This window comes from Haemorhous mexicanus, chromosome 15 (assembly GCF_027477595.1).
Source record: "Haemorhous mexicanus isolate bHaeMex1 chromosome 15, bHaeMex1.pri, whole genome shotgun sequence".
Lineage (NCBI taxonomy): Eukaryota > Metazoa > Chordata > Aves > Passeriformes > Fringillidae > Haemorhous > Haemorhous mexicanus.
Window position 1 is genome coordinate 3,491,128 of NC_082355.1, and position 15,313 is coordinate 3,506,440.

General features: G+C 47.2%; 1 protein-coding gene across 5 annotated transcripts in view; it reads right to left on the reverse strand.

The window, feature by feature from the left end:
* NSD1 (nuclear receptor binding SET domain protein 1) overlaps positions 1–15,313 on the reverse strand; it is a 61,209-nt gene that overhangs the window by 14,952 nt on the left and 30,944 nt on the right. For all 5 annotated transcript variants that reach the window (XM_059859942.1, XM_059859946.1, XM_059859947.1 and 2 more), the window contains exons 9-21: positions 14,798–14,867; positions 14,391–14,509; positions 10,758–10,901; positions 10,189–10,312; positions 9,200–9,400; positions 7,631–7,810; positions 7,169–7,325; positions 6,669–6,874; positions 6,006–6,118; positions 3,290–3,559; positions 1,928–2,044; positions 622–763; positions 108–214 (exon numbers count right to left, since the gene is read on the reverse strand). In XM_059859942.1, the coding sequence (XP_059715925.1) occupies positions 108–214; positions 622–763; positions 1,928–2,044; positions 3,290–3,559; positions 6,006–6,118; positions 6,669–6,874; positions 7,169–7,325; positions 7,631–7,810; positions 9,200–9,400; positions 10,189–10,312; positions 10,758–10,901; positions 14,391–14,509; positions 14,798–14,867 (1,950 nt within the window). The remainder of the gene's footprint in view (positions 1–107; positions 215–621; positions 764–1,927; positions 2,045–3,289; positions 3,560–6,005; positions 6,119–6,668; positions 6,875–7,168; positions 7,326–7,630; positions 7,811–9,199; positions 9,401–10,188; positions 10,313–10,757; positions 10,902–14,390; positions 14,510–14,797; positions 14,868–15,313) is intronic.

Sequence of the window (15,313 nt, forward strand, 5' to 3'; positions counted from 1 at the left end):
CACACTTAAATGATCTCTTCAACCAGAAACCTCTGCAACCAATGATTGATACACAACCATGCAAAGAGGCAATCTGGAAAAACAAAAGCTTAAATGATGCATCATACCTTCGGCCTTACTCCTAGGAAGCCACTGCAGTTTGGGGCACCACATTTACAAACGGTCTTTCCGTTTCCCAAACACTCCAGATTGTAGTTGAAAGTCAGCTCAGTCCCTGGCACGAAAGCAGATCAAAACCAAGCAAGTTAATGAATTACAGAGTAGAATGTTTTACTGCTAAAATAAAAGCATTTTTTAAATACAATGTCACAAATGACTGCCACCACTACACAAGGACAGCAAACTATTAATCTCCTCATAGATCAGTGTAGATTGAAAATTCAGTACAACCCCTCTCCTCTACCACAGTTTACAGCTAAAAAGGGCATTGATCCTGTAGCAGGGCCCTGTATCAACCTCCACTGATACCATGTGTGTGTTTCATTATGTTAGTGCTGCTGTTAAACCTCATGAATATCCCAATGAAAATAAAAATTAAATCCCCTTCCAGAGAGCTACAAACCCTCCCTTTTCCGTACAGAACCCCGAGGCTACTGCAGGCATTGACAGAGTGTTCCTTACCAGCTTTGATATTTACAAGTGCGAAGAGCCCGACCCGAGTGTCACCATTCACACACCATTTCTGAGTCTCACAGTTGGGCTGGCAGCAGTGGTTCATGAACCGAGCATAGTTGCCCTTTGGCCCAGCATCAATGATTCGATCCTGGAATTGCAAAAAAAAAAAAAAACAACCAGAAAACCACATTTCAATCAGCTGTCATCAACTGCAATCAACCAGCTCTGATGCCTCTGGCCAGTCTGGCAGATCACATGGCAATACAGCCTCCTGCACATCATCCTTCTCCTCAAAGACACAGGGACCCCAAACAGCCAGGACAGTGCCACTGTTGCTTTCTGGAAAACAGAGTCTCCCTGAGGCATCAGTATTGGATAAACACCAGATAAACAGCCCAGCACACTTCCAAGGCAGTGCTTATGGTTCCAACTTCTGCTTAAAAGCAAAATAGCAGTTCCTATTTCTTACATGTCAGTGTATATTAAAAAAAAAAAAAGGAAGAGTGTGCAAGCTGAGGTACACTGGTGCACAGCTTGTTATGGGGCTGGAGAGGGAAGCTGTAACTGAGATTGGCTTTTGTAGTAATGAGGAGATATTAACACTTGGGTCTGCCCCATCAGCCATACAAGGAGAACAAGATATGGTCAGTGTGAACTTGCAGCAGAGTGAGGGGAAAGACAAAGCAGTCACTGTTATCATGTCCCACACTCTACAGCTTCCTCCCCATGTCTGCTTTCATGGTTTCTTTCTCATCTTTCCATGGCTGAGTGACAAAGTGGGGAAACCAGCTAACAATATCGCTTAAACCTCTAAAAATCAGGAGTTCATAGCAACAACCTGGCCTGCAGGACCCGCTGGGGATCCTGTGGGTGTAACTAAATCCATCAGTCTACTGAGAACAGCAAGACCTGAGATCTGAACTCGGATGAAGGTCTTGCTGTGCCTGTAACTTACATGCCTCTTCTGGCACACACCAACCCCGTTCTGGGCTTTCCAAAGTTCAGCTGCTGGGAAGGAACCCAATGTTCCCAAATTCAGCCTCTTATGCTGAAGTAGGATCTACAGTCCTCAGACAACTGTCCTCACCTCTAATGAACAAACTCAGGCAATGCCTGTTCAGACTTTCCTCCTAATCCTGAAATCCAACCTGAAGCTCCTCTATTACACATTAATTCATTTAGTCATTTCAGAGGAAATGCAGACCAGCTCATCAGCAATGCTTAGCACCTTTTTGCTAGATGCAGTATTATGCCTTCCTTCCCATCTTTTTACTTCTGTTCAGGATGCTGGCAGGACATTACTTGCACATACCTTATCCAGTGTCAACATGTAGAAATTGGTAATGTCATGCTCCTGAGCATAGCGGATTCGGGCTCGGCACTCCTCTTCATCAATCAGCTCCCCAACATACTCATTAACAAATTCACCCTGCAAGACACAAAACAAGCTGATAAGACAAATTATCTGCAGATCCACATTTGTGCTAGAACTTAGCTCCTGTTTCCTTCCTAAAAATCTCTCCCTGTGCTCTGCAGCCAGTTTGGCCTATAACCTTCACCAAAAGCCCTGAACCATACATCCGTTTCACATGCTCAAATAACTCAAAATAAATTAAATAAAGAACTGTGACCATCAGGTTATTCTTTGTGCCAAAGAAAGAATTAGCATCCAGGGACAGCACAGAAGTTAACCACAAGAACAGCACTTTGCTGCAAAGCTCAAAGCACTGCCTTAATTGCATTCCAGATGAAAACAATATCCCTTTGGGGACCAACCACATGGAGCAGCAGGATGCACCTGGAGCACCTGCTCCTGCAGTGAGTGCAGGAGTTCTCTTGCAGTGAAGTACTGCAGAGACTGTACTCCAGCCATTAAAGAGAGCTCCAGCTCTGCTCCAGTGCGGCTAATAGGTCCCTTCACTAAATAACTGATTGTTTCTGTTTCCAGACTGTCTGCTGAGAGTGAAACAAGCACATGGAAAGGGAGAAATATCCTTTAACTTATGTCACAGCAGCAAAGTTTCCAACAGGATAGACTCACATTCTGCCTCTTCTATCAAGGCCTCCCTCTTATCATGTCATCACTACTCCCTTTTCAGACGTTCCTCTCTTACTATGCTAATAGTCCTCTGTTTCACTTTATCCTTTATTAGCTTTGGGGTTCTTTTGGATTTAACATTTCTCCTTCTTTGTTCAGCACAGATGTGTGTCCAAAGAATTGCTATTCTTTGCACTTAAAATACACATACAAGTGTTTTAGGTGGAGATAATCAGTTTCAGCAGTAATAACAGCCATGTCCAAGACACTGCCCTTTTTTAAGATCCAAGCCTTGGTTTCTGTTTCTGACACAAGATTTTCATGCTGGATAAGCCTGGTTAGTCAAGAATAGGGGGGAGGAATAATCACTGTTCCCCATCTGGAAATCCTGAGCACCGTCCCATTGTTCTTACAAGCAGACTGACCAAGCAATCACCTTTCCTACCCTGTGGGACATGCAAATCATTTTCTTGGTCAGCCGAGCAAAAACACTTTTGTCAAGACAGGAAAGATTAAATTCAATTTTTTTCTTAACGGCATTCTAGAGCAAGAAGCCTTTTCCAAACCCAGTTTTCAAACCAAGAGTGATCAAGACAGAAACAACAAGAGAAAACGACACAGAAAGAGCACAGGTACCTTCCTGATGTCTGTTTTGGCTTGCAGGCCCCAGCCTCGTGCCAGCGTGCGGAAGATCTGCACCTCGGGGTACTGGCGCTTGGAGAAGCACTGGTTCTGGCAGCGCTCGCCAGCAGGGCACACCAGGGGGTGGCACTCGTAGAGCAGCATGCGGTTGATGCACTCCGAGTCCAGGCCGCAGGGGTTCTCGTCCGTGGGTTTGCAGTTGCAGCGCGGGATCTCCGACAGGTCTGCAGTGAAGATCTGCACCTTCCCCACCGGCCGGTTCACCTTCAATGCACACGAGGGACATGAGCTCTTGGGAGCTACAGGTTACCCCGACAGGCACCTCTGTACTCCACCCTTGCCTATGAGCTGCAGTGACTTAGTGACAGCGAGGGGCAGAAGGACACAAGTACAGGCACAGCTGTACTTCTGGGAATGCTATTTCGAGAGGCAGAAGGTTGGAGGAAAGAGCTCAGGAGGACGCAGGTTCCCCGTTAGCATCACCTGGTGCAGTGTGTATTCTGTGACCCTGGAAAGGCGAGAGGCTGCCAAGTGTCCCCCTCCCATCATTGAGCCCACACCTAGCTCAGGTGGCCAGCTCAGTGCTCTTGCTGGGCACACACCATCCCTGTGATCAGCACCAAACTACTTTCTGCATCAAACTGCACCTTTTCCAGTCTGAGTGTCAGGTGCTTTTCCTCAGCTTTCCCTTACTGCCCTTGCTTTTTGACTGTTACCTTCAAGCTGGTTTGTGCTCTCAGCTGTCACACCTGTGACAGAAGGCCTACCATGCAGTTACCTCCCTACCTAACTGTCCTGCAGATGTAAATGGAAGCCAAACCAGACAAGGCTGGGGTTGGAAGGCCCAAAGAGGAGCTCAGAGTTAAGCCAAGGAGCTCTCTAAAAACCACTCCAGGAGGAAGCAGAGTGCAGCACCAGGTGGAGAAGCGACTGGCGTGTCTGTGGCATGAGCTGGGTCCTTGGGGTTTGGTTAAAGGCAGCAAACACTGAAAAGCAGGCAACAGAGAGTCAGGACTTTGGAGAGAGACACTGAAGAAAAGCTCCTTGTTGCTCTTTCCCTGGGTGAACCATTGTCTCACTTTCCCAGAACATGAAAGGAAGGGATTTTAGCAAAACTATTCCAGCCCCCGTATAAGTTACCTAGTCCCACCCACAGAGTTTCTACACTGACAGTCTGAGGCTGGCCCAGTCCTGATCCCCCTTTGTTTAAACACAAACCCTGCAGAAACCCCTCATTAATCACTTCAACACAATCTCTCCCACCTTCCTCCTAGAACTGTGTCCCACCTCCAACCTTCCTTGTCCCTCAGGTTCTCCTCTGCTGCTTCCCATCTCTTACCCAGACTCATTAAGAGTGGCAAGACTCTCAGGATTGGGTCAATCCACTACTGGTACTGCTCCAGCACTGCCACTACACACCACATATCCCCAGCACACACCTGCCCTATTCTCTGAGGCATTGCTGGGAAAAAACCAAAACTGGGCAATGCTTGGATTCATCACAAGCCTGATGTGATGAAGGACCCCAAGTACGTATTACAGCAGCTTCTCATGTGGGTGTTCCTTGGGATGGACTCGAGGTGCTGGATGTCCTTAGAAGGAGTGGACACAAACAGCTTCTCAGCCATTCCATCCTGAAGCCCTCTCCAGTTCACCATCTGCTCCTGCAACTGCTTTGCTTTCAGAGAGACAAACAGCTTGCACCCAGACCTCAGAAGAGCTGCCATGACTAATGACCACAACTGTCATTATTTATATAAAAGGGTATTTCAAAGGCTCTAAACTGCTTCCAAAGTTCCTTCATGTTGTGGCCAGAGAGGCCTAAAAATAGCTATAATGAGAAACTACTTCCTCCACTGAAGCTGCCAGGCCCATACTGCTGCCACAGCATTCAGTTGTGCTCTTCACACCACACAGTAACTCATGCAGGATATACCTGCCTGCCTAAAAATCCTAGCTAGATACAAAAAGTGCCAGAAATCGGTTAAGCTTTCATATTTTGCCCCATGAAAAGGAGCAGACAGAAGCAGCAAACAAAACCACAGTCCCTGAGTCACTGGGTTTCTGGTCAGCTGGGATCCACTTCTCAGACACAGGCACATGCTTGGCCTCAGCTCTCCTCTCAAGTCACCTCCATCCTATAGCTATAGCTGCTCCAATTCTAACTCAATAATAACAATATTTAACAGACTGTAATAACCCTTTGAATAGTTCCCCAAAACTGAGGAAAAGGGCTGATATTGCAGCCTGTACACCTGCTTCAGTATTCCTGCTCAGTCACCAACTGATACAGAGAGAGATATAAAACAACAGCAGATGATAGAAGATACTGTGGGTTACCACACCCTCCACACAGCCTTGCTGCACTGCACCCTGACCACTTCCTGTCCTGGTTTGTCCACCTTGCCATCATCAGTATGGAGCATTTGACCTTACTGAGCACTACCAGCCCTCTCCCCTGAGTTCTGAGAGACACTTCCCTCGGACCACACAACTGTCACGGACAGCACAGACACGACCAGATTTGTTCCAGCAAACCAGAGCACCTCTGTTACTGCAGCCCAGCTTGCTGAGGATGGAGAGGGATCAAAGGAACTTTCAAGAACAGCCAGACACCCAAACATCAGAAGTGTTTCTGTATACCTGTAAATCACCTGCACCAGAGCTCAAGACTTCTCTTCCGCTCCTGCCCCCCACCACCACCCCTCACCTTGATGTGTTTGTAGGGAGGAGGTTTCTTGTCATTCTTTTTGTCTTCCTGAAGTTGTCTCAGTTCTTTCTGTGCTTTCAATTCTTCAAATCTCACAGCAGCTTCCTGAAGAGCTAAGTGAGAGAACAGGCTCTGTTATGAGGAACTCCCTCAGCTTACATAGAGCTGGGCAGCCACTGTCCACCCAGTGTTCACAAGGTTCAACAGAGGAGCATGAAGAAAAGGCCAATGCAGCAGAGAAGTGCAGAAATTACAGTCAAGGGCCTGCTCATGGGTCATGAAGCATCCCATCTGTTGGCTATCTTGCCTGCCCTCTTGGGCAGAGATGCCAGGCAGCTACATCCATAACTCTCAAGTACACTTTTCTATCAAGATAATGACTGTATTGCACAGAGGGAAGCTGACACAGCAGCAGCTCACTTGAATTTTGAGATGCTATGTCAGAGCTGGACAACTATTTAAGATCTGCACACCTTTCTCACTCTTTGGGAATCAAACAAACACTCTGAGCATGCTGGATGTTACATAAGCAGCAGCTCATTCTATACATTTAATTTCACTTCAGTTATAAGAAGACATTTTTCTCTGCTACATGAATGACACTTTTCCAAAGGGGAATGAAGAAGGTAAGACCATGTACTTCCCTGGATGAAGACAAGTTACCTTTTTTGTATATGCCATCCACGCCCTTCCCCATCTTGTCTTTGCTGCTGACATCACCTTCCATGTAAGGGAACACACGAGCCTGGTGGGTCCACAGGTAGTCCTTGGAGCCAAAGAACAGCACGGGGAACTCACCAATGTCATGTTTCATTTTCTGGATGTTGACAGGAATTGTCCTAGGATGGCAAATCTCAGCTGGCCACCACCTGCAACACAAGAAAGGGCAGATGAAACCTCTGGCTTCCCCACTTCCAGACACCTGAAAAGTATGCTACTGCATGGAGACATGGGAAAAAGTGTGTGAGGGCTTACCAGCAAGGCTGGTGGGGAGAAAAGAGACTACTGGAGAAGGAAAGCTCACGTTTTACTAGCAATGTGCATGCAAAAAATGCAGAGGCCTGCTGCAATGAACCCTGCAGAGAGGAGCAGCTCCTCACCTCCATCACCATGAGCACTGCATGAAGAAGGAATGGGGACAAGTCTGTTCTATCTTCACCTACCTGTAGCGCCCAACTTTCACCCAGACTACTTCTTTGTAGTGTGGCTTTTTGCCTGCCTTGCAATCATTACAATACCAGCTTCCCTCTGGCATCTCAATGTTTAGACACTCACGGTGAAACGCAGCCGGGCACGACTCGCAGCATAAAAGGCTGCCCCCTGCAAAGAGAAAGAGGAGAAATTGATCAGTTACTATGCAGAAGCCCTGCACTCCCCATTTCCAGACAGACCTGGAAAAAGGGAATGATGGTCTCCTGCAAGCCCTTTTCAAAAGCTGGGCCCTATTCACGGTATAAAAAGAACCCTTCTAAGAATTCAAAAAGGGTCCTAGCCTGAAGCTGGACTTAAATGTGGAAAGCTAGGGAGGCAGTCTCCTCTCTGCAGTTCCCATTGGGAATGGGAAAAGCTTCTGCCCTCTGTAATGAATTCTGGGCAGGGCATTCCCTGGGGCCAGGGGACCTCACCTTCCGAGCAGACAAAGCACCAGCTGACGTTGACGTGCTCGTGGTTGCGGCAGCCCCGGCGCGCGGTGAAGTGGTTGGGGCAGATGATGCTGTTGGAGGCCAGGACCACGGAGCCGGCGGCCAGGCAGAAGTCGTTGGAGTGATACGCGACCGGACACCGCACGCAGCGCATCAGCCGACCTGGCACCAACAGCCACATAGTCAGCCTCTGCAGGATCACCACTCCTTCCTGCTAAAACTAGACTCTACTCATACCTAAGCTCCAAATGAGCTCTGGAGAAGGAAGCTGACCTTTAATTTTTTTGGACCACCATGATATACTCACTGGATTTCTATTAAGTTATTTAATATAACTAAATATATATAAAATTATAAAATCTGTATTACCTATACCATAGATAAAATTACATTATTTAGAAGTGAAAAATCTCCTGCATGCTGTGCAGAAACAGTTCAAGAGTTCACAGACTGGGACTGCTTCCTATCATACACAAATAATTACTAAATCAGCTCCGACAGTAATTACAGACAGGGTGTTCCAAGTGCTTAGCTGCACATAATGAAATCAATCCATGTAGCTTCTGAAAACACAAGCACTTGCCTCTTGTTTATCAGATTTTACCCTGAAATTCCAGAACTTCCAGGCAATTCAGACTTCCCTACAGGCCTAGTTTATGTGAGGTTTTTGAGAGCCCGTTTTCAGTTCCTCACAGCAGACTATAAACAGGAAGAAGAGGTGGGAGAAGAGGGGTAAATGTGACCATTGAGAAGCAGCAGCCAGTCAACAAATGTTCAGTGGGGAAGTGGCTGGCTGTGGGCTGCGGGCTTTTGGCCTTGGTGTTGTTTTCTACACCAAATACTGATAAATGGGGGCAAAAAAGACAACTTTGACACAGACTCTGAGGATAAAAATAGAGCCAGTCTTATTGTCACCCGTCTTAAGATACTAAGGATTAAAGAAAGGCAGCCTTAGAAGCAAACATACACAGCAATCACAAAAGTTTTAAGTTTGATCATGTGAGATAAAGGTCAAGGTATTGCTGCAAACAGCTCAAACAAATGTTTGCTTAGGAAGCTTAGCCCAAGGGTGTCTCCACTACAAGATGAGGGTTTACATAGAAAAAATGGATTAGCAGAACAATATCATAGTTTGCCCTGTGCTGCTCTTGATGCTGCTGTGTTGACAGCCCATGCTGCTAAGCAAGGCACCATCTGCAGCACTGGCACAGTGAGGAGCAGGTGGGAGAAACACAAGCGTGTCTGTACAGCTCCAGAGATTTACTCAAAAACCCACTGAGGCCGGAGGCAAGGCTGGGCGTGGAGGAATCCGAGCCTCGGACAGCCTGAGAACATTCCAGCTGCCATGGCCGACCATGGGGAGTGCTGCTGAGCCTCACACTGTGACACCACCCCTTCCACTCCCCTGGGAGCAGCTACTCAGCAAACACAGCCAGTGCTGTGGCAAGGACACAAAGGCAACAGCGCAAAGAACTGGTGAACCAGGTGGACATAAAACAAAGAAATACCAGGTGACTGCACCCTCCAGACCACCCTGGAGGACTTGGGTACCTTTAGAGGCAGAGATGTTTGCTGGGTTAGCAGCATGGCAGGTCATGCAGATGTGCAGGGAGCAGCGGAAGCCCTTGTTCTGCATGACTGTGGGTGGGTATTTCTGTATGCAGGCTTCGTGGTAATACTTCCCGCAGAGGGGCAGCAAGCACCGCTTCACATCCTCCCCGCAGCTCTTGCACACAAAGCAGGTGTGGACCCCTGCAGAAAGAGCAATGCGCTGGTCACAGGAGGGCTAAATGACAGCTGATGCTGTCACCAGGCTGCCTAACAGCACAGCACAACTTCCCAGCCTGCTGCACCCATCCCAGAGCACAGGTCTCTGCAGCAGGCTGGTTTGGCCTGAAGCTGCAGCAGAACTCCACATCAAAACAAATATTATTATAACTGGGACATCAGGCCAGGGAAAAAAGAAAATGAAAAAAATCAATAACCCTACTTTGAGATTTCCTCTTTTCCAGCCTCAAAAAGACTTCTCCTCCCCACTAGACGCCCTTCCATAGTCCCAGGTAAGAATTTGTCTCTTTCCCAGCAGATCATGGACATTCACTTCTTTGTACACCAAGTCTGAATCAACAGTAAGGCTGGTAAATATTTGAAGCCATTATTAATGGCTTCAAATCAACAAAGAGTAGGTTTAGAATAAACATTAGGAAAAAATGAGGGTGGTGAGGCCCTAGCACAGGTTGCCCAGAGAAGCTGTGGATGCCTCTTATGTGGAAGTGTTCAAGCCCAGGTTGAACAGGGCTTGGAGCAACCTGTTCTAGTGGAAGGTGCTCCTGCCCGTGGCAGGGGGATGGAATTTGATGATCTTTAAGGTCCCTTCCAACCCAAATCACTCCATGATTCTAATTAGAAAGTCATTATCAGACATCAAACCAATAACCGAAGGACTGAGAGTTACTCAGCAGCCCTACAGCAGGCACATCACTCCAGTCAAGGAAGCACCAGATAAGCCCACAGTCCTGCCCTCACAGAAGCTGCCCTACCTGTGGAACACTCATTGCAGATGAATTTGCCCTTTGGCATCTCGGAGAGCCCAAGGCACTGCAGGTGGAAAGCACCACAGCACTGCGCCTCACACAGCAACAACTCCCCTGGCTTCTCACAGATCTACGGGAAAGAAACACAGTATCAGCTTGAGCAATTTTCCTCCCAGCAGCATCCCACACAGCAGCAACCCCTGCGCTGGCCAGAATTGCAGGCAGAGACCCACCCCCCCCCCCCCCCCGGGAAAAATGCTACATTTTCCCTGTGTCAGTTAATTCAGGTAGTTTGTGTATAACCACTGTCATTGACCATCCAACTCCCTGGTATCCTAGAGTGGGTAAAATGTATCTTACACTGGCCACTTCTCCCTAACCTCTGTGAACTGTAAGAGGAAGAAAGGCTAACACAGGAGAAATGTTTGATACAAGCATTACAAGAACACAAAAAGCTGATTAATTCTACAGTAAGTACTTGGAGGTTACCTGGGGCACCAGTGTTTCCCAGAACTTACACAATATAAATACTTTACAGTGGGATAGTTTCAAAGAGATTTTTTCAGGAACACTACCTGACACACATTCTCCTTGAGAGCTGCTCCTCCTCCACGTTCTCCCTGTATCTTTTTGGATGAAGGCACTCCATGGTCATTCTCTGACCCCTCCTCATGACCCTCTTTGGGGCTTGCAGCAGTCCCATGAACCGATGTCTCCCCCTTTAAAGAGAAAGCTAGAATGAGGACTGTCAGTAGCACCTAGCCTGACTTGGAAACTACAAATTCAGTCACTTAATGGGTTTGGCAGGTGTTACCCACCCTGGAGAGAACATCCCCCATTACAGTTCCTCCAAAAGATTTACAGGAAGGGAAAGGAAAGAACTCTTAGTTTACTAGATGATTAAAAATACACAAGACAATTATCTTTCTGTGCATAACCCCTCTCTGAGTAAGGAGTGAGCCCTGAATGGAAAAAAATCAGGTAGAAAAAGTCAGAAGCACCCCAGTTTCTACTTGCACCAGAAACACAAATGAAAAACTTCAATCTTCATAGCACCTATCACACACTAAACAAACTCCATTTTTCCTCTACACTCATCTCAGCTTGTTCTAACCCATGTAAAATAGGGACACAAAGGTACACGAGGCCTGTGTTGGTATGAAGTCAGCCAACCCCAAAAGGAGCAGCACAGTAGGGCATTCACAGCCCATTCTGACTGAGGTGTGGAGTCTCCCACTGTTCTGTACGAGTGTACAGCACTGCCTGTAACATCCACTGGTGAAAAACCATCCTGGGGAGAGGACGGGTTCAAATGATAAAGGCCTAACCACACACTCACATGGCAAGTCAAGGATCCTGCCACAAGGCTTCCCAGTGTTCATGGGACCTGCCCAGGCACTGATAAGAGGGAAGAATAGCAGGCATCCTAGCCACATTTGTTTCTAGCACAAAATACAGCTGTCCTGCAGCAGTGCCAGAGATTTTGTCAGGACAGGCAAGTAGAAAACACCATCCTGCCAGCTCCCAGCCCACTTGGGAGGTCTAGGAACACTTCAGTGGCCTCAGCAGCCCCAGCTGCCACTCCAGAGTAGGTACAATTTAAGGACATTAATACTGCACTAAAATGATGCCTTTAGCTACGTGCTTTGAGCCAGAACATTTTAAGGACTCTGCCACTTTTAAATAAGCCAGCTCACTGCAGGTAGCTGAGTGATCTCAGTGCACAGCTGCCAGCTCCTCCCTGGGTCACTAAGCTGTAGCCACTGTATACCCAGGCACAAATAGCTCACCTGAGAGACCTTGTGAGAATTCAAACTGCTGGCAGAAGCAGCAGCCATCACTCCCACACCTCCAGGCCTGCTTGGTGCAAGCCTGTCCAGCTAACAATCACGAGAGGGAGCTTTGCACCACTTTCTGTATGGGAAAGTCTGAGCTGCGGCGCCGCTAAGGCTTGTAAGATGAACTGAATGCCTTTTGAACACATTCTGAATCTGGGCAAAAAAAGGACAAAGGACATAAAGATCTTCTAAAGTTTAAAGCTGGAAGAACCTGGAGCTAGTATTCTGCTCAGATAATGATGCTTTCTTTGCCTGGAACTGTTGGTTTTTCCCCTATTCCCTAAATGTAGCAGGATGACTTTATTTGGGAACACTTTAAAGCCGTGTGCCCTCTGTGGAGCAATGATGCACATATGCAGTGAGGGTATATTGAAGTACACATTACAAAGATGAATGGTATAAATTGACTTTATTGAGAGATAAAAAAAAGAAAAAACCCAAAGTCCCAACTACAGGATACTGCCAGTTCAACATACCTTACAGAACACAGCCTTGTTCTAATAGTGCTCCCAGAACTGCCCAGGGAAGGGATGTCAGAGCTAGACAGGATGTGCAAGGCCCATCTTTTGTAAACACAGAAAAAGGAATTGCCACTCAAGGATCTGCCACTGTTTCCCCTCCTTCCTCTGCCCAGCACAAGCACTGCAACACTCCATACCTCCTGCAGAAAGAAAAGCTCATCCCAGGTCTTCTTCCAGAACTATCCTTACTGCTGTGTCTGGCACAATCCCAAAGCCTGACCTGTTCTTTGGCATAGCCTGACCTTGGCTCACAACCTTGACAACCATTTCAACAGCATTTTCCATCCTATTCTGTCAGTCTCTTACTGCCCTGATGCTGTAAATTTGCACTCCTGGCTCCACAAACAGGCAAGGTCAGAGAAAGATGCCTAGCTCAGCCCAGGCTGACAAGCTTTCCTCTGCCCTCTTTTCCTTGGAAGGCAGCTGGATCCAAGGCTTCACTGGGCTGTGCCATCAAACCATGTATTTTTTCTAGCAAAGTGGAGTTCCTTGCTCAGAGTGTGCAGTCACTGAGGGACCAGAAATGTCTGGATTCCACATGAAAGCACAACTGCATCTCCATAGCATCCCAATACTCACCTAAGCCAGGGGATGAACACCCACCACAGCAGCAAAAGAGACACAATTACATAGAAAGGGAGGCTGGCAAAGGTGCCAAGCACTGACCTTTTTTTTGGGCATGGTTTACACCCTACCTTACTTCTGATACTTAATACATCTAGAGGCAGCTAAGACTGGGTTTCCTCTGCAGTCAGTAGTGAGTACAGGATTCAGAGACGTGGCCTAGATCTTTGCTGCTCTGAGCTGCTCCTCTTTTCACAGAGAATTTGCTGTCTCTTAGGGGGTAGAGCAGACAGTGTTAACTGCCCCTGCCCAGAACTGGCAAAGGTATTTGTACAGGCTGATTTAAAACACTAGTCCAGCTGAGCACATTTCAGAAAGAGCACCAGCACAGGAAAGCTTACATGGACCAAGGGTATTACCCAAATTTACTAACTTTATCACAAATGCCCTTTCCAAAATGCAACAGGATGGCTGGAACTGCTTAAAGTGGTGTGAGGTTTGTGTTCTCCTGTAAACTGTGTTACAACAACAAATACAACAAATATTGATCTATAATTGGCTCCTGAAATACATACTGACTATCCTGCCTGCTGCTGAACCTGGGCCACTGGAAGTGAGAGGCGACGGTGAGAGGCCCAGACGTGTCCTGCCTCTCCCAGGAAGTCTTGCTTCCCCTACATTTGCTGATAACTGGCTCATTCCTAAAAGGCAAAATGTGCTTGTCAGAGATATTTGTGCACTGACCTGCTAATATGTAGCAGAGGGAATTGCCCCAGCTATCCCTTTCTGCTGAATGGCAGAATGTAATCAGAGGCTCTTGTGAGCAGTCACAGACAGTCCCCCCCAGCCCCTCCAATGGGGTTCTTGGCTCATCCTGGTGTTCAAGTGCAAGCAGAAGGGGCTGAAGTCCACTCTAGTCCTTGTGCTTCAAACTGGTTTGTAAAAGGGCAGGAGTTCCACCCCAGAGAAGACCTTTTACAGCAGTTTGATTTTCTGAGGTGCAAAGCAAGATGCCAGGTAAAACCTGGTTACATGAATTCAGAACAGCCTCTCTCAGAGAATTAGCTAAGTAGCAGTTTGAAAACAGAGACTGAGTTAAGCATCATTATAAAATAGCTATGAAATCAAGGCAGTATCTTCAGCCTAACCCCAGCTCATGCAGCTGCACCAGTGGGACAAATTCTCAAATGACAGGCCTGAAGACGTCTCTGGCTTAGGCTCTGCCAAGTACCCTGGGAAGTAGCAAACAGGTTATAGGGATGAGAGCATGAAGATCCAACAGTACCTCAGAGTGTGGGGTCTCCCCCAGCCCCTCCTCATTTTTCTCCTTCTTGGAATGGACTGCAGCAGAGGTATGGCGCTGCCTCTTTCGCTTTCGCTGTTTCTCCAAGAGCTTTTCAGAAGCTGGGATGCAACAGAAAAACCATTCAAGGAAAATGCAGAAATAATTTCCTTGGTGCAGGTGACACCAGCAAGTTCTGCAGAGAGATTCAGGCTGGGGCAATATCAGCCTCCAGGCACTCAGCCTTCTGCCCTGCAGCCATCACAGAAACACCAACTCATACTGCTTTAAGCAACTTTTGCTGGGCTGCTGAACCCAGAGCACCAAGCACTTACACACACATACACGGTTCCACAGGCACTGATCCAAACATCCCAACAGTATGCCCTGCTATCCCTGCCTTCACTTACCTTCTCCCAGGTCCTGGAAGTGGGCTGGTGAGTAGAGCTCAGAGCTGTCACTCTCTGAAGGGCCAGTACCCTACAAACACACAGGAGAGAGAGTCAAGTCACCAGATGAAAGCAGAGGCACACACTCCTCAGCTGTGAAACCTCTTGGAATGACTGCAACACCTCATTTACCATCCAGATCATGAATTCATCAGTTGTTAGAGATTTTACAAGAAAATATTTGGTTTGTGTGTGTGATAAATCACACATGTAAAAGTCTGTCTCTGGGAAGGGAGGAATGTGGAGTCTGATGTGTCTTGTGCTCATCAGCACCATTCACTGCTTCCTATGCTCTCCTAACAAGGCTGCTAATACTCTGTAAGGTGCTGGGAAAAGACATTATCTTCTGAGTTTACACTTTGACAGACCTTAAGACTGAAACACACTGGCCTCTCCATTACTGCAATGGAGATAACTGTACTAAGACTGTGCCTCACAGGAAAAGAAAAGGAAAGAAATGTTATTAGTCAACTTTAG